At 47.8% G+C, this 22,144-nt stretch overlaps 1 protein-coding gene across 1 annotated transcript in view; it reads right to left on the bottom strand.

Moving 5' to 3' along the window:
* The window catches only part of LOC115083202, a 164,796-nt gene that overhangs the window by 93,707 nt on the left and 48,945 nt on the right, over positions 1-22,144 (bottom strand). The window contains 2 exon segments of the mRNA XM_029587007.1: positions 1,824-4,761; positions 5,486-5,605. Of these exon segments, the coding sequence (XP_029442867.1) occupies positions 1,824-4,761; positions 5,486-5,605 (3,058 nt within the window).

The raw sequence follows: 22,144 nt of genomic DNA, 5'->3' as shown, positions 1-22,144 counted from the left end.
TTCCAAAAGGAAAACCAGTCACAGGCTTCTTTCTACAAAATGAATATCCCAGAGAGCCAATGATAAACTGTGTTAAATCATTTAGTGCGCTGTTTTGGTATGGTGTAATGTCCTGAATGCTCTAGCATTCCCGATTGGCCAGTGCTCCGGCCAATCGGAAGCGAGGGTGTGGGGAATGCTAGAGCAGCCCTCGGATGACTGGCACAATGATTCCACTGCCTCACACCTGCTCTCGCTTGTTTTTTTTTTTTCTTTTTTAAACCAGCTTTAAAACTGCAACCACTGCTGTAACTAGTCCTGGAACAAACAGAAACAAAATTCAATACTTCCCTGCTCAGACGGGACCCAAAATGCAGAGCTGCCAGTGGAACCAATACTGCCATGTGGCGGATGAGGGATCTGGACCAGCAGATATACACCCCCACGCAATCTCGGAGAGCACTGCCTTCGAGAGTCACCAACCTCCTGCTCAACTGCCTCAAACTAGGGGGACACTAGTCTTCGAGAGAAGAGGAAGTGGAGGGAATGCATAAAGCAGACCAGTTGCCCATGAGAGGGAGAATGCGTCTCTGGGCTGAGAGTGTTTGCTGTGAATGAGAGAGCAGTAGTTCTCTACTTTGAGGTTTTGAGGAGATGCAAAGAGGTCTATCTGAGGATATCCCCATTGTTGGAAGATGGAGTTCACTACCGAGGGGTTGAGAGACCACTCGTGCGGTTGAAAGATGCTACTCAGCTTGTCTGCCAACACATTGTCCACTCCCGGCAAGTAGGTGGCCCTGAGGTACATCGAATGGGAGAGGGCTTCCGCCCATATCTGTGCAGCTTCCTGACACAAGGAAGGAGCCCGTGCCTCCCTGTTTGTTGATGTACCACTAGGACCTGACAACCCCTGGGCAGAACTAGAGATCTCTCTTCTCTTTCTTTTCTGTACTCCAGGTTACAGATTTTAACACTATCTGCTGGAGACAGAGAAATTATGGGGCACTACAGGTGGTACACTGGGTTATGTACAGTGTCCGTGAACTTTCTCTGTCACCATCTGCTGGTAGGGAGGCAAAACTCAGGAGTCTCAACTGATATGGTTACATACAGGGGAAACAGTGGTTCAGCCCTGCATTCAGGCACTTGCATGACTACTCAATGTACATTTGAGAAACTGTTGGCAGAGGTGGCGGACAAGCGGAAAACAGCAGCTTGGATGGGGGTATATTGGTCACCATCAGTGAGAGCTTAGGAGGAAAGAGGCATCATCAGTGCTGGTGTTGACCAGAGGTTGGTGGTGGAGAGAATGCCAAATTCTGAAGTTGTAAAGGGCAGTCAGAAACATCGCATTCCAAGATGGCACTGTCGAGAGGCGAGCGGTAGCATCTCTCTCTTCAATTTCTTTTTGCTTCACGAATGCCTCATTCTGCTCGCAAGAGAAGGGTGAGAGAGCGGTTGGTTTCGGACACTCTCTCCCCTAGCCCATTGGTGGGTCCTATGGACAGTCATGTTCATTGGGCGGTTGCTAAACTGGAAGTTGGCTCGCTGGCCGGGGTTCGGGGAGAAGAGGACCCTAAACCCATCCCTGAGCTTCTAACATCGTTATCCTCGGTGGAGAGGTTCCCACCCGTTAACCCTGCCGAGATACATACCCAGCAACCGCGACGAGATGTGGAGGCATTGGAGATGGGCGCCCTCATTGAATCTCCTCCGGAGACTGTGGCGCTGGGCAAAGGCCTCTCAGCACTGTTTGAGATCTCTGAGGACTCGGGAGAGGTTGCTGCAGGAGCCGATATGCAGCAGGCCGCTGAGAGCTCACCTGAACATCTGCCCTTTCAAACTATGGAACCAGTAAGACCTCACCAGTGTGGACTCTCTGGTGGGCGGTCAGGCTTCTCTTACGACGGAAACTATTACCACACTCAGTACATGTAAATGGTTTCTCACCAGTGTGGACTCTCTGGTGGCTGATCAGATCTCTCTTCTGATTAAAGCTTTTGCCACATTCAGTACATGTAAATGGTTTCTCACCAGTGTGGACTCTTTGGTGGCAGGTCAGGCTTATCTTATGACGGAAACTTTTACCACACTCAGTACATGTAAATGGTTTCTCATCAGTGTGGACTCTCTAATGGCTGGTCAGGCTTAACTTATGACGGAAACTTTTACCTCACTCAGTACATGTAAATGGTTTCTCACCAGTGTGGACTTTCTGATGGCTGATCAGATTTCTCTTCTGATTGAAGCTTTTACCACACTGAGAACATGTGAATCATTTCTCACCAGTGTGGACTCCTTGGTGGCTGATCAGATTTTTCTTCTGATTGAAGCTTTTACCACACTCAGTACATGTAAATAGTTTCTCACCAGTGTGGACTTTCTGGTGGGCCATGAGGCTTTTCTTCTCACAGAAGCATTTACCACACTCAGTACATGTAAATGGTTTCTCACCAGTGTGGACTCTCTGATGGCTGGTCAGGCTTATCTTATGACGGAAACATTTACCACACTCAGTACATGTAAATGGTTTCTCTCCAGTGTGGACTCTCTGATGGCTGGTCAGGTTTATCTTATGACGGAAACATTTACCACACTCAGTACATGTAAATGGTTTCTCACCAGTGTGGACTTTCTGGTGGGCCATGAGGCTTTTCTTCTCACAGAAGCATTTACCACACTCAGTACATGTAAATGGTTTCTCACCAGTGTGGACTCTCTGATGGCTGGTCAGGCTTATCTTATGACGGAAACATTTACCACACTCAGTACATGTAAATGGTTTCTCTCCAGTGTGGACTCTCTGATGGCTGGTCAGGTTTATCTTATGACGGAAACATTTACCACACTCAGTACATGTAAATGGTTTCTCACCAGTGTGGACTTTCTGATGGCTGGTCAGATTTATCTTCTGATTGAAGCTTTTACCACACTCAGTACATATAAATGGTTTCTCTCCAGTATGGACTCCTTGGTGGCTGATCAGATTTTTCTTCTGATTGAAGCTTTTACCACACTCAGTACATGTAAATAGTTTCTCACCAGTGTGGACTTTCTGGTGGGCCATGAGGCTTTTCTTCTCACAGAAGCATTTACCACACTCAGTACATGTAAATGGTTTCTCTCCAGTGTGGACTCTCTGATGGCTGGTCAGGCTTATCTTATGACGGAAACATTTACCACACTCAGTACATGTAAATGGTTTCTCACCAGTGTGGACTTTCTGGTGGCTGATCAGATTTCTCTTCCGATTGAAGCTTTTACCACATTCAGTACATGTAAATGGTTTCTCTCCAGTATGGACTCTCTGGTGGCTGATCAGATTTCTCTTCTGATTAAAGCTTTTACCACACTCAGCACATGTGAATGGTTTCTCTCCAGTGTGGACTCTCTGATGGCTGGTCAGGCTTATCTTATGACGGAAACATTTACCACACTCAGTACATGTAAATGGTTTCTCACCAGTGTGGACTTTCTGGTGGCTGATCAGATTTCTCTTCTGATTGAAGCTTTTACCACACTCAGTACATGTAAATGGTTTCTCTCCAGTATGGACTCTCTGGTGGATGATCAGATTTCTCTTCTGATTAAAGCTTTTACCACACTCAGCACATGTGAATGGTTTCTCTCCAGTGTGGACTCTCTGATGGCTGGTCAGGTTTATCTTATGACGGAAACATTTACCACACTCAGTACATGTAAATGGTTTCTCAGAAGTGTGGACGTTCTGGTGTCTGATCAGATTTGTCTTCTGATTGAAGCTTTTACCACACTGAGAACATGTGAATCGTTTCTCACCAGTGTGGACTCCTTGGTGGCTGATCAGATTTTTCTTCTGATTAAAGCTTTTACCACACTCAGTACATGTAAATAGTTTCTCACCAGTGTGGACTTTCTGGTGGGCCATGAGGCTTTTCTTCTCACAGAAGCATTTACCACACTCAGTACATGTAAATGGTTTCTCATCTGTATGGACTCTCTGATGGCTGGTCAGGCTTATCTTATGAAGGAAACATTTACCACACACAGTACATGTAAATGGTTTCTCACAAGTGTGGACTTCCTGGTGGCAGATCAGATTTGATTTCTGATTGAAGCTTTTACCACACTCAGAACATGTAACTAGTTTCTCACCAGTGTGGACTCTCTGGTGCCTGGTCAGGCCTACCTTATGACAGAACCTTTTACCACACTCCATACACATAAATAGTTTCTCAACAGTATGTTCTGTCTGGTGGCTTATCAGGCTTTCCTTAAGATGGAATCTTTTACCACACTCACTGCATGTAAATGATTTCACAGCAGTATGGTGTCTCTCACACCTTGTTAAATTTTTCTTCTGGCGGAAAGTTTTACCAACCTCAATATAGGTAAATGGTTTCTCACCCCTGTGGACACTCTCCTGTCTTGTAAGGGTAATCTGGCTATGGAAGCTTTTACCACACTCAGCACAGATAAATGATTCTTCCGTGTGAGGTCTCTGAAATTTCAGAAAATCATTATACAAGCCTTTTTGTTCTATTATCTCATTTCTCTGCTCTGCGCCTGGGTGAGTGAAATTACTGGCCCTTTGCTCACACACAGAATTCTCAGCTGAGTGTCCTGTTGCATTTCTTTGCTTCTTCTCTGAGCAGCACTGATTCCTGCAATTTCTTTCCGAAGCAGACCATGAGGAAGTAACTTCTCTAATTATTCCTGATAATTTCAACACCTTTCCTTCTGGATTCTGAATGGCTTTCGACTCTTGTCCATTTTTATTTTTAACTCCAGGATCATCATTTTCTAGATTAAAAGTAAACAGAGAGTATTATTCTGTTTGTTAGAGACACAGACTAAGGGACTCCAGAGAAGTCAGAGTCTCTTTGTGCCTGGAAGTTAATTCAGTACGGAGCAAAGCGGGGGTGGGCATACCTTTGGGCTTAAGAGTCAAATAAGGACAGGTTTGTGTGTGGAGATAAATAATGATCTGGGCAGAGGGGGCCCTTTGCTGTCTGAGAGGGGTAGGGGAGAATTGATGTCCACTGGAAGCCCAATGATGACATCATCACTTCTGGGCTGCTGCTGTAATGCTCCCACTCCTGTAGGCCAAGATGCATCTCATCACCTCAGGTCCGATATGGGCAATAGCTCACTTTCCTCTAGAATAAAGGACTTCAGCACTGACTCTCTGATCATGCAACGGTAAACAGGAAAGGCTGATAAAGCACTTCTTATTCCTAACTAAGGAAAAAGTAACATGTAGAGCTCTATTATAATACGACAAAGCTCCATAAATTATGGAATGGTCAGCAGGGATGGTCCCCATCTTTCTTTTCAAACAGACCACACTATGATTCTCAGATGATATTTGGTCTTTGGGTAACTGGGTTTCAAAAAGCATATTCTATGTGACTGATGCCTGAAACAAAAACCCTGCAAGTGATTAAAGCAATCTCAGAGTTGCTGGTGAAGGGGTCTCTGCAGATCCCAGCAGTTTTACCCCAGTCCCTCTTATTACTGCACTCACCGGAGCAGCTGCTTTTCCCAGTTTCCCTTTCCTCTGATCCTGGCTCATCCCTGATGTACGGCTCTTCCCTTTGTTCAATGTGGGAAATGATATCAGGTGTGGCAGTCTGAGATCCTGATCCTAGGGTAAGAACACAGCATTAGGTTTTACATAATCCCTCTGGCTTTTATTTTTCCAAAGTAAGCAATTTAAAACACTTCCAGCATGCAGATATTGATTATCTTCAATGAAAATAAATATTCAGATCCTCACTTAGCGGCAAGTTCAGAGCAGTGGCGTAGCCACGGGTGGGCCTGGGTGGGCAGGTGCCCACCCAACTTAGACCCAGGCCCACCCAAATGGCACCGCAACTGCAAGGCTGTCGCGGGATCCCATCCCCGCGACAGCGAACAAGAGAACAAGAGAACCCACGCCTCGCGCGCCATCACGGCACACATGGGGAAGCGCTGCTGCGGCCGTATGGCCAACCGGTCTTCCTGTTCGGGGGGGGGGGGGGGGAGTGGAAGCGCCGCGCGCAGCTTCCACTTCCTCCCCCCAATGCAGGAAGATCAGCTGCCTCTCCTGCTGCCACCCGTTCTCCTATCTTCGGGCGTCGGGCCCGCCGAACTTCCTGTTTGGGGGAGCGGAAGCGCCGCGCACAGCTTCCGCTTTCTCCCCCAAAGCAGGAAGATCAACTGCCTCTCCTGCTGCCACCGGCCTCCTGCTATCTTCGGGCGTCGGGCCGTACTGCCCGCCGATCTTCCTGCTTGGGGGGGGGAGGGAGGAAGCGGACGTTGTGCGCTGCGCTTCCGCTCCCCCCCCCCCCCCCCCCGACAGGAAGTTCGGCGGGCAGTACGGCCCGACGCCCGAAGATAGCAGGAGGCCGGTGGCAGCAGGAGAGGCAGCTGATCTTCCTGCTCTGGGGGAGAAAGTGGAAGCTGTGCACGTGCTTGAATGTGTATGTGTGGATGAGAATGGGAGTGTGTGTGGGTAAAAACTGGAGCCTGGGTGTGTATGTGGGTGAGAATGGAAGCTTGAATATGTGGGTGAATGGGAGCTCGAATGTGTGTATGTTTGGTTGAGAATGGGAGTCTGGGTTTATGTGTGTGGGTGAGAATGGGTGCCTGGATGTGCGTCTGTGTGTGCATAAGAATATAAGCCTGGGGAGGGGTGAGAAAGTGAGAACTTGAATGTGAGCTGGGGGGGGGAGAGCATATGAGAGTGACAGCTTGAGTGTGTGAGAGGGAGTCTGTGAGAGAAAGCGTGTATGTGTATATGTGTGTGTGTGTGTGTGTAAGGGAAGAAGACAGTAATAGAAGAAAGACACTGAAAAGGAATTAGGAAATGAGCTATAAGGGAAAAAATGGGAAAAAGAGACCAGGACCAACTGATTAGAAAAATACAAAGATCAGACAACAAAGGTAAAAATATATATCTATATTTTGAGATGTTAGCAATTTAAATATAAGCAACACAACCGCTCTCTCAAAATTTATGGACAGGTAGGAGCCGTGTATAAAATCGTAATAATAAGAAGGCTAAAGTACCACAAATCACCGTGAATTATGTTTGTATCATTAAGTAAACCTCATACTTAGGCGTAGATGTGAATGCTATGCTGCATAATTTGGCATTATTTATCAGTAAAAAAACAACTAGTAGACCTGCATGCCTACAGCCCACCCATGTTAACCTTGTGCCCACCCAAAAAATCAATTCTGGCTACGCCACTGGTTCAGAGTCCTGATACATCTCCAAAAAGACGTGTTAACCTTCCTTCCTCATCTTTGCTTTCTCACCCCACTATGAAGACTGTAATATATTATCCATCTCAGCTCAATACCTGCGAGCTTCATTATGTGGAAGTCACCATGCCCCATGCATAGAGATTAGGACAATTTAGTAAGCGTATAATTGAACATAAAAGTAACATTAAAAGGAAAATTGAATCCAAACCGCTTGTTCAACATGCTATCCAAATTAACCACAACTTTAGTGATTTCAAAATTTGTGTGATTCAAAAAGTGGTTCCAAATTGGCGTGGCGGAGATTTGGATAAAATGCTATTACAACTAGAGCAAAAGTATATTTTTGAATTTAAAACCATGGAACCTAATGGACTCAATTTAGAAATTGATTATTCTGGGTTTTTTTTTATAATTTTCATTATTTTAACTCTTGTCTGTATAAATAATTCCTTGTTTATGTGCTCTGTCTTTTATCAATGTTTTTACCTTTCTATTTGTGATTACTTCCATTTATATTTTACACAAATGTACAAATTACTATTTTCTACCACATTTAATTTTTTCATCTTTTAAAAAAAAAATTTACCATTTCTAATGTTTCACTATTTTTTAAATTTTGTCTTATCTGTTACATAATGAGATATTTGGTTAAATTACTATTGTATTTTAATTACCACATGCGGCGGCTTTGATACAATTTTTGATTCAAGATCACAATGCAACTTTGAAATGGATTAATAGTATCATATGGTATTTTATCTTGTTCTATATATCTAGATGGTAGGTGGTACAGTTTTTTTACATGTAAGCATAAGAGTGTTATTAGTCTCAGTTCACAATAGTATGGTTAAATAAGTGTTTTTAATTTATCCGATATTAATTTTGTCTCAGTTCAAATAAGACTCAAGTGTTTTTCAATATTTTTTTCAACATTTTTTTCTCAACTCATGTTTTTTATGTGATATTATTTTGTCACTCTGCCTTGATATAATCAACTAGTACCTTTGGCGCGTTTTTCACATAAATTAGTATTTATCGAATGACCCGTATGTACCTGACCAGAGACCCCTATTACTTATATAATTCTTTTAATTTAGTTATTATTTGATCGTAATGATACAAAACATTTTTTTGTCACATTTGTTTTTGTTCTGAAGGCATTTTTAAGTAAGAATTTTATTTTTATGGCAAAATACTTATGGAAATCCACTATATTGTTCGCCCCCTAATTTTAAGGAGTGCACAATATATGTACAAAGTATGAAATATAATCATAGTAAGATTATGATCGTTTTAAAAAAATTTTTGTGAATAAATTTTTTTTTTTATACTCGCAATGCTATAGACTGTCTTAACCAATATTTTTTAGTTCACTGACACATTAACAATAGTTTTTCATTTATAAATATCAATTTAGCTTCCTCAGATACATTTATTATATCCTTCGGTCCCAGCACATACGGGCATTTTGAAGCTACTCCCATCTTATAAGATGGGCAACTTCTTTTGGCGCGGTTTTTGTTCTATTTAAAAGTGGTATCGGCGCAATAGCGTTTTAAATGTACCTGGTGTACTCGATCGGAGACCATACGTACCCTTATTCATTTAGCAGTAAGTATTCTGAATGATTATACTGTTTTTCTGTAAGTTTCCATACTAAATATTTTTTTTTTTTTATCGCACACGTTATTTGGCTCAATTTGATAGCGGTTTGTTTACATGTTTGCATTTGGTATTTGCCTATACATACCTGAGTTTAAATTACAGTAGCTTATTCTGAATTTAGCATATTATATATTTTATTGCCAGCCTAATAAGAACGGCCATTGTCGGCTTTCTGAAATAGTAGTGCTACATGTCGGCATTTTTTGCATATTGAAATTGCTTAGTCAGTGTGTCAATTTCAAGGTATTTCTCACTAGGTTCTTCAGTAGTTTACATATATTACCTGGCTACTCTGAATACAAATGCTATGTGAGTACTACTGAGATATTTTAAAGTGCGGTTTATTTTTATTTTGCAATTCCTACATTACAGCACCAGTATAGTCACTATGACTGAAACACCTGTTCTATTTAAAAGTGGCATGACAAGTCGGCATTTTTTTGCCTATTGAAACTGTAGAGTCAGTGTTACACTTTATAGGCAATTTTTACTTGTTTCTCAGTAATTGTTTACACTCATATTACCCGGCCACTCGGATTATATATGCTAAGGGGCGGATTTTCAGAGCCCTGCTCGCCGATAAGCCTATTTTACATAGGTCTACCGGCGCGCGCAGAACCCCGGGACTCGAGTAAGTCCCGGGGTTTTCGGAGGGGGCGTGTCGGGGGGGCGTGTCGGGGGCGGGCCCGAACCGCGCGGCGTTTTCGGGGCGTGTCGGGGGCGTTCCGGGGGCGGGCCCGGGGGCGTGGCTACGGCCATGGGCAGCCCGGGGGCGTGGCCGCGCCCTCCGGACCCGCCCCCAGATCGCGTCCCAGCGCGCTAGCTGCCCGCTGGCGCGCGGGGACGCGCGCCAGCGGGCAGCTAGCCGTTCCCTCCCGTTCCCTCCCCTCCCTCCCGTTCCCTCCGTTCCCTCCCCTCCCTCCCGTTCCCTCCCTCCCGTTCGTTCCCTCCCGTTCCCTCCCGTTCCCTCCGAGGCCGCTCCGATTTCGGAGCGGCCTCGGAGGGAACGGGGGTAGGCAGCGCGGCTCGGCGCGCGCAGGCTATACGAAATCGATAGCCTTGCGCGCGCCGATCCAGGATTTTAGTGGATATGCGCGGCTCCGCGCGTATCTACTAAAATCCAGCGTACTTTTGCTTGAGTCTGATGCGCAAGCAAAAGTAGGCTGTTCGCGCGCCTTTGAAAATCTACCCCTATGTGTATACTACTGAGTCTTTAGAAGAGAGTCAGTTCATTAATGTCTTCCACATCACAGCACGAGCACTAGTACAATCATAATGACTAAAGGATTTTATTCTTTATTTTTCATTCTTTATTAATCTGGTTAACTTTAGTTTTTCAATCCGTCTCCATAAATCTGGTTTGCCGTATGTTTGCAGTTTCCGAGTTGGTTTGTTTTTAAATTCCTGTTTAATTATTTGTTTATTGGTTTACAGAACTCCAGAATAACAGATATTTGGTGCGATTATCCAAGAATATTTTTTTGAAATATAAATAGAGCACACTAATATATACAGGTAAAAATGTTGATATGCCACTGCATTTTTCAATATTTTAATATTTTAATTTTTTAAGCTGCTCTTTTCTGTGTGATTTATGTTTTTACTATTTCTTGTGGTACCTTTTATATCGGAAATTTTATTTAATTTATATAATTTTTTATATTTTATTTCATGTCACATATTTATTATTTTTAGCCCCTGAGGCAGCCCTAAGCAGGGCGAAACTCGGCCTGAGTCGGGCGGTTGAATGAAGTGATGTCTCCATCCAAATAAAGTTACACTTGGACTACTTTGGCGTCTAACCCACTTTCCTCCCCTGGTCTAATACCACCATGGAGGACAAACAGGCGATCCGACCTACGCAAAGGCCCAGTGACCTCCAGATACCTGACAGTATGCCTCTTGACATCCAAGGGCCCCATCAGATGAGACTCTTCTACATCTCTCTCCCTGTCCAGAGATGGCAGGGAGATGCACTGGTTCAAATGAAATGCAGAGACCACTTTTGATAAAAATAGAAACGGCTCCTGGCAAGACAAGGCCTGCACCTCTATATGCAGAACAATTTGCCACAAGGAACACTATTTTCAAGGACAGAGTATGTAGCGGTAGAAACGTACAGCCTACCAAAAAATCCAAAACGAAACTGAGACTCCATAGGGGCACCGGAAACACAAAGGAGGAAAAAGATGTTCCACTCCTTTCAGAAAACGGGCCACATTAGGAAAGCAGACAAGGATCCACCTTTGACCGGCCCCTGAAATAAGCGAGAGCAGTTACTTGTACCCTTAAGGGATGAAGGGCCAATTCAAGCCATCCTGAAAAAATTCCTAAATGAGTGGTAGGCCTCCAACACCCTCCAAATCTGCACATAGGCCAAGGAAGTGTAGACATTTATGGCTCTTAGCAAGGGGGAAATCACTGCCGCAGATTATCCACATTTCAGCAAGCAAAACCTTTCAAGGGCTATACAGTAAGACAAAATTGAGTCAGACCTTCGTGAAGGACAGGCCCCTGCTGCAACAGATTCCTGTGCGCTGGAAGTCTAAGAGGCAAATCTACAAGGAGCCTCCACAGATCTGCATACCATGGTCTCCTGGGCCAATCTGGAGCAACCAAGAGCACCATCCCTCTGTGGCATTTGATCCTTCGAATCAATCTGCCCAACATGGACCATGGAGGAAAGGCATACAGCAACTTGTCTCCCGGCCATTCCTGCACTAGGGCATTGATCTCCAAGGACCTCAGATTTCTTCTGTAGCGGAAGAATCGCAAAACTTTCACAGTGCGCAAGCAGCCAATAGCTCCAGCAACGGGAGACCCTAGCGATTGCGATTCAGCTGAAACGCCTCATTTGACAACACCCACTCTCCTGGGTCCAGACTCACCCTGCTGAAAAAGTCTGCTCTTACGTTGCCTGTGCCTGCGATATGTGAGGCTGAGATCATATGGAGATGCACCTCTGCCCAATCCATAAGTTGATCTATTTTACATGACACTTGTAGGCTCTTGCTACCTCCCTGCCGATTGATGTAAACCACAGTCATTGCATTGTCCGATAGTATGCGGACCAAGCAACCCTGCAGCCTATCACCGAACTGCAAACATGCCAACTGGACTGCCCTGGCCTTCAGATGACAGTTGTTCCAGAGAGACTCTCTGTACTCCAGCACCCTTGCGCAATCAGCTCAGTGAGCTCCCTAACCAAGGAGACTCACATCCGTTGTCAGTACCAGCCAGTTCAGAGGGGATAGCGAAATTCCTTTCCATGGATGATCCACCAGCAGCCACCATGGCAGTTGGGAGGAGACCTCCATTGGCAGGTGGAGCCAAATCGAATAGCCTGAGATTGTGGACTCCACTGAGACAGCAGGGGGCGCTGAAGAGGATGCATATGAGCCCTCACCCACGCTATCACTTCCAAGGTCGCCGCCATTAAGCCAAGGACCTGCAGGTAAAACCATACAGTTGGGCGCAGTAGTTCAATAACAGACTGAGTTGAGCTGGCAACTTCTGAATTTGAGCTTCCGGCAGGCACACCTTTCCCTGGTTCATGTTGACTGGAATCCCCAGGTATCCCAGCGACTGAGTAGGCTGAAGACCGCTCTTGGCTAGATTCACAACCCAGCCAAGCTCCAACAACAGGGAAATCACCTTGCGAATCACCAGGTAGCTTTCTTCCAGTGACTTGACGTGAACCAGCCAGTTATCCAAATATGGGTGTACTAGGATTCCATACTTTCTCAACTCTGCTGCAACCACCACCATTACCTTGGAACAGGTTATGGGAGCGGTGGCCAAACCAAAGGGCAGCACCCAAAACTGAAAGTTGTGTCCCAGAACTGTGAACCACAGGAAGCATTGATGTTCTAGTCAGATAAAAATGTGGAGTTACGCCTCAGACAGATCCAGAGAGGTAACAAATTCCCCTGACTGCACAGCCATTATCACCGAGCGCAATGTCTTCATGCAAAAACGCTTCACTTGCAGATGATGACTGATGCCTTTGAGGTCCAGGATGGGACGAAAAGATCCCAACTTCTTTGGCACAACAAAATAATGGAAAATCGCCCTGTATTTTCTTGAGACGGCATTGGCACCACAGCCCTGCTACTGAGGAGCCTTGCCAATGTAGTTTCCACTGCCTGCTTTATCTGTGGTGAGTGGTAGGGAGACACCATGAATACATTCCAGGAACATTGCGAAACCCCAGCACAGATTTTTCTCATATCACCTCCAAGACCCACTGATCCAATGTGATTTCGACCTACCTCTGATAAAAGAGAGAAAGCAGCATCTCCCTATCTCCTGTTCCCAGTAGTGGGTTGGCAAACCTTCATTGGGAGACTCGGGAGGATCCACTACCTGAGCCTGCACTTCTTCTGGGTTGTCGGGGACGAATGGACGAAGAGTTGAGTCCTCTGAAAGGTCGCCCCTCTACAGGATCGAAAACGCTTGGATCCTCTAGCACGACCTCTCATGTTAAAGGAGCTTGGTGTCTGCTTTTTATCCTCTGGTAAACGAGGAATCAGAGAGTCACCCCACTTACTGGCAAGTTTCTCCAACTCGCTACCAAACAAAAGTGAGCCGCTAAGGGGCAATTAGGTGAGGTTAGCATTGGAGGTCACATCAACCGACCAATTTCTCAACTATGACTGATGCCTGGACACTACTAATCAAAGCTACCCCTCTGGCTGAAGTGCGGACCAAATCACAGCCTGCATCGGCCAAGAAGGCAGCAGCCGGCTCCGTAACTGCCCTGGAGTTTACTCCATAGTCATCAACCTTCTGGGAGAGAAGCAAACAGCGAGCCACCAAGGAACAACAAGAAGCGATCTACAAGGTAATTGCCACTGCTTCAAATGCTTGCTTAAGGAGAGTCTCAATCTTTTTATCATGAGCATCCATCATGACCGCTCCTCCTTCCAAGGGAATAGTGGTCCGCTAGGAGACTGCACACACAAGTGCATCTACCTTTGGAAAACGTAAATACTTTCTCATCACCGGATCTAGAGGGTACAGGCCTTCTAAAACCTGACCCCCTTTGAAATTAGCCTCTGGGGTGCCCCACTCAAGATCAATTAATTCTTGAATTGTCTCCATCACGGGGAAACCAAAATGGGATTTCTCTTTGGCTCAAACACTGAATCTGCTCCAGGAATTCCAAGCATTTTCAAGTTCTGGGAAATCAGAGCTGGTATTTCATCTCTATGAAAGAACCGCAACATAGTTCTATACGTTTCTAATCCAGAGGGAATTTTACCATCCTCGAGAGAGGCAGGATCGGCGTCATCATCCGTACCATCCGGATCTCCATCCAGAGGACCTTCTGCCGCTCCAGGAGTACTCCGGTGTCCAACAAAAAATCCAGGTAAGGTTTCTCCCTGTGCCTGTGGTCTAGGAGCATGGGACAGGGCTGAGGACTGTGCCTGAAGAAAGGATTGCAAACCCTGGAAAAATTCTACCCATGAAAAAGTAGAAGCATCCAGATTGGGAGGTACCTGAGGAGTACTCACTGAGCTACATTCCCCTGCTGAGGAACCAGTTAGGGGAGTTCAAAATCAGGCCCTCCACCTGAATCGTCTTTACCTAGACCCCCATCCTGGGAAGAACTAGGCTTAGTGAAATCAGAGGAAGACAATTCACCCTAAGCCTCCAAATAGCATTGGCACAAATCAGCAGGCACTCCTGTCTGAGATGCCCATATATAACAAGCAGTGCAAAGAGAAAAATGCTTAGGCTTCTTAGGCACAGGCACCATGATGGCCGACAATGCGCTCAGCAGCGGCTGGATGCGCTCAACTAGGTGCCTACAAATTATGCGTCCAACACTTAGGTGCACACACCTAGGTGCTTACCTAGGCATCCAAAAATTAAGCACACAAAAAACTTAAGCGCACAGTACCACTTTTACTCATAAGTAAGCACGCGGCCAATACACATCGCTTAATGTGGGCGCACAGACTACAAGGCTCCACTGTGCGCCCAAAAACTGGTCACACAACCTGGATGCACAGGCCGGGCCAACAATCCTGTAGAGTACAGCCTTAGAAAGCGCACAAAAAGCCATTGCGACCTACCACGTGGTGCGCAACAAAAAGCCTTGGAGCACGGCCTAGCCTAAAGAGGCTGCTCAACCTGCCAGGCTGCCCTCGTCCCTCGACCTCCCATGGAGTGGTACGAATGTCAGACCGGCACGCCGAGCAAGAAGACCAGGGGAAGTGGAAACCCTGTACAACAAAAACCTTCTGCTGAGATCACGTGATGTAGTGAGAGCGGTCGGACGTTCCTGATCCTGCTCCGTGCGGCACATCCTGCTCCCGCCTCCATCTGCCTGCAAAAATAAACTGAGACGCTTCATTCCAATGAGAAAGAGTCCAGCATATGTTGATCACTTCTTTTATGTCGAAATCGCCATTGAATGCTTCCTAAACTGGCGAAATGGGACAAGGAAAAACCCAGGGGGCCTGATCTCAAAATGGCGCCGGGAGCACCTGATGCTGCGAGCGGGGAACACTCACAGGTTTACTCCCCGATATCCCCCACTGCTAATGACATTAAGGACGCGGTAATAGCAGCTTTAAACTGCAAACTAACAGGGATTTCGGACCAAATTTCTGCTTTGCGAGAAGCGTACACGGAAGATGCCCCGCGCCTAACACAAGTTGAGGAACGGACGTCCTCTCTCGAGGACACTATGTCGAAGTTAACTGGGAAGGTGACCGACTTAGAAAAGCTGCTCCAAGAACAGGCAGATAAAGCGGACGATCTTGAAAACAGGGCGCAGAGATCGAATATCTGTTTCTTAGGGCTCCCAGAGACACTAGATCACCTGCTCCGGCATACTTTACTAAAATGGCTGCCCAACGCTTTAGGCCTCCAGGAGTTAAATGGGACTTTAGAAATTGAACGAGTGCACCGCATGGGGGCTTGGGGATTGGACCCGGCGAGACCCCACGTAGTAATTGCAAAATTCCTAAACTTTCACCATAAACAGCTCCTTATGCAGGCTGCCCGGAAGTATGAGAACATACAATTTCAAGGCACAACTATACGCCTGGCGCCAGATTACTCAGCGAAAGTAGCTGCACTGCGTAGGGCATACGCCCCCATATGCGGTACCCTAATTGAAAACATAAGAAAATTATTCCTTACCTGCTAATTTTCATTCCACGGATCAGTCCAGACCATGGGTTATGTCCCCCGTCCAGCAGATGGAGTCAGAGCAAAAACTGAAAGGGCACCCTCTCTTAAGCTGGTGCTCCCTCTGTATCCCTTCAGTATAAAGTATAACAAAGCAGAGAAAAGAAATTCCCACTTGGATAGATCAGAGGAGAATTAACCACTTGTCAACTTTTATGAAAAACATATCCAAGGAAAAAACTTCGAAAAACCAAGAAACAATAACAACTTTCAGAAAGAACCATTAATCCTTTACAAAAGACACACTGAATAAGCATAACTGAACATTCGAGCAGTAGTACCCTCAAATTCGAGAACAAGTAGGAAGGGCGTCTGGATTGATCAGTGGTACTACAGGAACGAAAATTAGTAGGTAAGGAATAATTTTCTTTTCCCTGTATGTACCCGGATCAGTCCAGACTGTGGGATGTCCCAAAGCTTCCCTAAGTAGGGCGGGCCCCAGAGAAACCTGCTCGAATGACCTGCGCCCCAAAGGAGCCAAAGACTGGTGCCTGGAGGTTCAACCGGTAGTGACGTGCAAAAGTATGTAGAGACTTGCAAGTTGCAGAGTGACAAATCTCTTGTGGAGACACCGCTCGACTCTCCGCCCAAAAGGCCGCTTGGGCCTGAAGAGAATGAGCTCGAATACCTTCCAGAAGAGGTCGACCTGCCCCAATGTACGCCGATAAGATGGATTCCTTCAGCCAACGTGCAATAGTGGTCTTAGACGCTCTACGGCCCCTGATGGGTCCACTCCATAGAACAAACAGATGGTCTGAAAGACAGAAATCTTTCGTGATCTCCAGGTAGCGCAGAAGGACACGCTTGACATCCAACCGACGTAGTTCTCTGGGCTTCTCGTCCATGAATGAGGGCAGCTCCACCGACTGATTCAAATGGAAGTCCGTGGGAAGAGAAACTCCTGAGTCGGTGAAAAGAAGATATGGCTCCCGGCACGACAGAGCTTGGATCCCTTTAGGAAACGCACTATGTCAGGATGGGAAGAGAGAGGTGTTCCCTCCAGGCGAGGGACCAGGGCCCCAAGTGCGGACCCCTGAAACCGCAGAGAATTGTAGGCTAGTCCCTTCTCCAAGCCGCACTGCAAAAAGGTAAGGACCTGCTGTACCGTGGCCTGACACGGAAGAATATGAATTGAGGTACACCAAGCCTCGAATACTTTCCAGACCTGGACATAAGAGACGGAGGTGGAGATCTTTCGAGCCTGAACCAAGGTGAAAATAACATCTTCAGGATAGCCTTTCTTCCTCAGCCTGCGCCGTTCAAAAGCCAGACCGCAAGACAGAAGCGATCTGCCCGGTCAAAAAATACGGGACCCTGATGAAGGAGATTCGGGAGGTGTCAGAGTCGAAGAGGACCGTCCACCGCAAGACTGACCAGGTCTGCGAACCATGGCCGTCGAGGCCACTCTGCAGCTATCAAAATCACCGGTCTGCAGCTATCAAAATCACCGGCCCTTGATGACACTCGATCCTCCGAAGAACTCCTCCCACGAGGGGCCACGGTGGAAACACGTAGAGTAGAAGATCCCTTGGCCATGGAAGGACCAGAGCATCCACGCCATCCGCCCCGTGCTCTCTCCTGCGACTGAAGAAGCGAGGGTGCCTTCGCATTCTGCCAAATGGCCATTAGGTCCAGGTGTGGGTGACCCCACGTGGCAACGATGAGATTCACTGCCTCCGGGAAGAGTTCCCACTCTCCTGGATTGATGGGTTGACGGCTCAGGAAATCCGCTTGGACATTGTCCACCCCGGCTATGTGAGAGGCCGCCAAAGGGGTAAGGTGGAGCTCTGCCCACTCCATCAGCTTGTCCGCCTCCAGCGAGACCTGTCTGCTTCTTGTTCCTCCCTGGCAATTTATGTACGCCACCGTGGTTGCGTTGTCAGAAAGCACCTGCACGGCCTTGCCCTGGATTAAGGGGAGGAAGTGCCTCAGGGCAAGGCGGAACGCCCTGGTTTCCAGGCGATTGATTGGCCACGTCTGCGACCTTGTCCACTGGCCCTGTGTCGATTGCCTGCCATACACAGCTCCCTACCCGGAGAGACTGGCATCCGAGGTAACGACCGTCCACTGCGGGATCTCCAGATCCATCCCTCACAACAGGTGGTCCAAAAGGAGCCACCAGGAGAGGCTGTTCAAGGCAACATCTGTGAGCGGCAGAGGTGCCTGAAATTCCTGGGAAACCGGCTTCCAGCGGGAGAGCAACATCCTCTGCAAAAACCGCATATATGCAAAAGCCCACAGTACCACATCGATAGTGGAAGCCATAGAGCCAAGAACTTGAAGATAGTCCCAAGCTTTTTTTTTTTTTTTTTAAATTTGTAAAAGTTTTTATTAACTGACAAAAGATAAACAATACATTCCTTTAAATACAGCAAAATATACAGCTATGAGCCATCATAAAACAGAATTACATACAGGAATGCCAATATAGAATACATGGAAGTGCCAGTAATGTTGAGATTACTTACCTGTTAATCTTCTTTTACTTAGTGTAGACAAATGGACTCAGTACAAATGGGATAGTATCCGATTGCTAGCAGTTGGAGACGGATCTGACGTCAGCACGGGGTATATAGCCCCACAGGAAGCGTAGCGATTCAGTAATCTTCCTTGCAAAAGCTGTTATGGATGTGTGTACTGACGCTCAGTGAAAAGTGAAAAGTGAAAACAGGATTCCCCTGACCGATTGACAGTGGCTGGAGACCGCCAGCATTCACAACCGGAAGGCGTGGACACTGGTAGAGTGTACGCTCTTATGGAAACAAATGCCATGGCTTACCTGGAATCGGTGAACCCATGTACACAGGCAGCTGGGCGGGATGCTGAGTCCATCTGTCTACACTAAGGAAAAGAATATTATCAGGTAAGTAATCTCAACATTTCCTGGCGTGTAGCCAGATGGACTCAGAACAAATGGGATGTACCAAAGCTTTACTCCCCGCCTGGGCGGGAGGCTGCCTGAGGACCATGTAGTACCGCCCTCGCAAAAGCCGAGTCCTCCCTGGCCTGGACATCCAGACGGTAGAACCTGGAAAAGGTATAGAGGGAGGACCATGTTGCCGCTTTACAGATTTCTGCCGGCGACAGCATCCTGGATTCAGCCCAAGATGCCGCTTGCGCTCTGGTAGAATGAGCCTTGACCTGTAGAGGCGGAGCCTTCCCCGCCTCCACGTAGGCTGCTCTGATAACTTCCTTAATCCAGCGGGCAATGGTGGGCCGAGAGGCCGCTGCACCTTGCTTCTTCCCGCCGTGTAGGACGAACAGGTGGTCCGTCGTTCGCAGGTCTTGTGTGATTTCCAGATACCTGGGCAGCAATCTGCCGATGTCAAGATGGCGCAATACACGTCCCTCTTCAGATTTCTTCAAACCAGCCGGGGTAGGCAAGGATATGGTTTGGTTAAGATGAAACTGTGAAACCACCTTAGGGAGAAAGGAGGGAACCGTCCGAAGATGGATAGCCTCTGGAGTGATTCGTAGAAAGGGATCACGGCAGGACAGTGCTTGTAGCTCAGAGATGCGGCGTGCGGAGCACACCGCCAGCAAGAACACCAACTTCAAGGTTAGAGACCGGAGAGACAAACCCCGAAGGGGTCTGAAGGTGGATCCCGCGAGGAAATCCAAAACAAGATTGAGGTTCCATAAGGGCACAGGCCACGTTAGTGGCGGACGAATATGTTTGACTCCTTGCAGGAAACGAGAAACATCCGGGTGCCTGGCGATGGTCTTGCCATCCCTCCTGGGACCATAGCAAGACAATGCCGCCACCTGAACTTTGATGGAGCTGAGGGAGAGACCCTTCTGAAGTCCATCCTGCAGGAAATCCAACACAATAGGTATTGTGGTGGCATGAGGATTGGTGCTGTGAGTGTCGCACCATGCTTCAAATACTCTCCATATCCATACGTAGGTGAGGGATGTGGAAAACTTGCGAGCTCGGAGGAGTGTATCAATCACGGGCCCCGAGTAACCTTTTTTCTTCAGTCTAGCCCTCTCAATGGCCAGACCGTAAGAGAGAATTGAGCGGGATCCACGTGGAGGATGGGACCTTGACGCAGAAGGTCCCTGAGAGGAGGCAGGGGAAGAGGCTCCCCCGCCAGTAGTCTTCTCATGTCCGCGTACCAGGGTCTTCTTGGCCAGTCTGGTGCCACTAGAAGAACTAGGCCCCGGTGTGTCTGAATCTTGTGGATGATGGCGCCCAGCAGAGGCCACGGAGGAAAGGCGTATAGTAGAGTCCCGGGAGGCCACGGCTGGACCAGGACATCGATTCCGTGGGAGAACGGGTCGCGCCAGCGACTGAAGTATCTGGGTACTTGAGCATTGGACTTGTCCGCCAGTAAATCGATGGCCGGAATCCCCCAGTGATCGACAATCATCTGGAAAGCTGTGGGAGACAGCTGCCACTCTCCTGGATTTAGGCTTTCTCTGCTGAGGAAGTCTGCTGTGGTATTGTCCTTCCCGGCAATGTGGACGGCGGAGATGTCCTGCAGATTCGCCTCTGCCCAAACCATCAGTGGGGCGATCTCCAGAGATACTTGTCGGCTTCTGGTTCCGCCCTGCCGGTTGATGTAGGCCACCGTGGTGGCGTTGTTGGACATCACTCTGACAGCTCTGTGCTTCAGTCTGTGAGCGAATCGAAGGCATGCCAATCGGACTGCCCGGGCCTCCAGGCGATTGATGTTCCACGATGACTCTTCCCTGTTCCATCGCCCTTGCGCGGTGAGTTCTTCGCAATGTGCTCCCCAGCCGCTCAGGCTGGCATCCGTGGTGAGCAAGGTCTACGTGGGCGAGGACATCTTCGACCCCCGGTTCAGGTGACTGGACTGCAACCACCACCGCAACTGGGTCCGAACTCTGGCTGGTAAAGGGAGGTGCGTGGAATAGTCCCGTCGACGGGGGCTCCAGCGAGAGAGCAGAGAATGCTGGAGAGGTCTCATATGGGCCCGCGCCCAAGGGACCACTTCCAGAGTGGATGCCATGAGACCCAGAACCTGCAGATAATCCCAGGCTATGGGCCGACTGGCTCCCATCAGATACTGGATACGCTGCCGAAGTTTCAACTGTCTCTTGGTCATAAGACTGACCGTATCTGCTCGGGTGTCGAACTGCACTCCCAGATATTCTATTGACTGGGAAGGCTGCAGGCAGCTCTTGCTGAGGTTGATTACCCAGCCCAAGCTTTCCAGAAGGGCGATCACTCTGTCGGTTGTCCGAAGGCTCTCCCCTTGAGATTTCGCCCTGATCAGCCAGTCGTCTAGGTAGGGATGGACCAGAATCCCTTCCCGCCTGTGTGCCGCTGCCACCACTACTACCACCTTGGTGAATGTCCGTGGGGACGTGGCCAACCCGAAGGGCAGAGCCCGAAATTGGAAGTGGCGGCCCAAAACCTTGAAGCGCAGGTAGCACTGATGATCTGGATGGATCGGAATATGAAGATATGCTTCTGACAGGTCTAATGCCGTGAGGAATTCTCCGGGCTGGACTGCGGCTTTGACGGAGCGCAGAGTTTCCATGCGAAACCTCGGAACCCGTAAGTATCGATTGACTGACTTGAGGTCCAGAACAGGCCGAAAAGTGCCCCCTTTCTTGGGTACCATGAAATAAATGGAATAGTGTCCAGAATTCATTTCCCAGGCAGGTACTGGGATGATGGCGTTCAAGGACAGGAGCCTCGCCAGGGTAGCTTCCAACGCCGCCTTCTTGTGCAGGGGACAGGAAGATTCCACAAACTTGTCCGGAGGAAGATGATGAAAGTCCAGATAATAACCTTCCCGGATAACGGCGAGGACCCACTGGTCCGATGTGATCTCGACCTATCTGGGGTAGAAGAGGGTCAACCTGCCCCCTATGGCTTCGTTCCCCAGATGAATCGGCAAATTCTCATTGTGGGGCGCGACCAGGACCCGAGCCAGCCCCCCACTTGCGCTGCTTGGTCCGAAAGGACTGATTCCTGGCCTGAGAACGAGTCGCCTGATAGCGCCCCCATATGGAACAAAGCGCTGTGAACTCCTGCCCCTGGAGGGCCGTGGAAAGGAGTGCTGTCCCCTCCTGGATCGATCTTCCGGCA

Source organism: Rhinatrema bivittatum, chromosome 2 (genome assembly GCF_901001135.1).
Source record: "Rhinatrema bivittatum chromosome 2, aRhiBiv1.1, whole genome shotgun sequence".
Taxonomy (NCBI): Eukaryota; Metazoa; Chordata; class Amphibia; order Gymnophiona; family Rhinatrematidae; genus Rhinatrema; species Rhinatrema bivittatum.
This window is presented reverse-complemented; position numbering and strand designations above follow the sequence as displayed.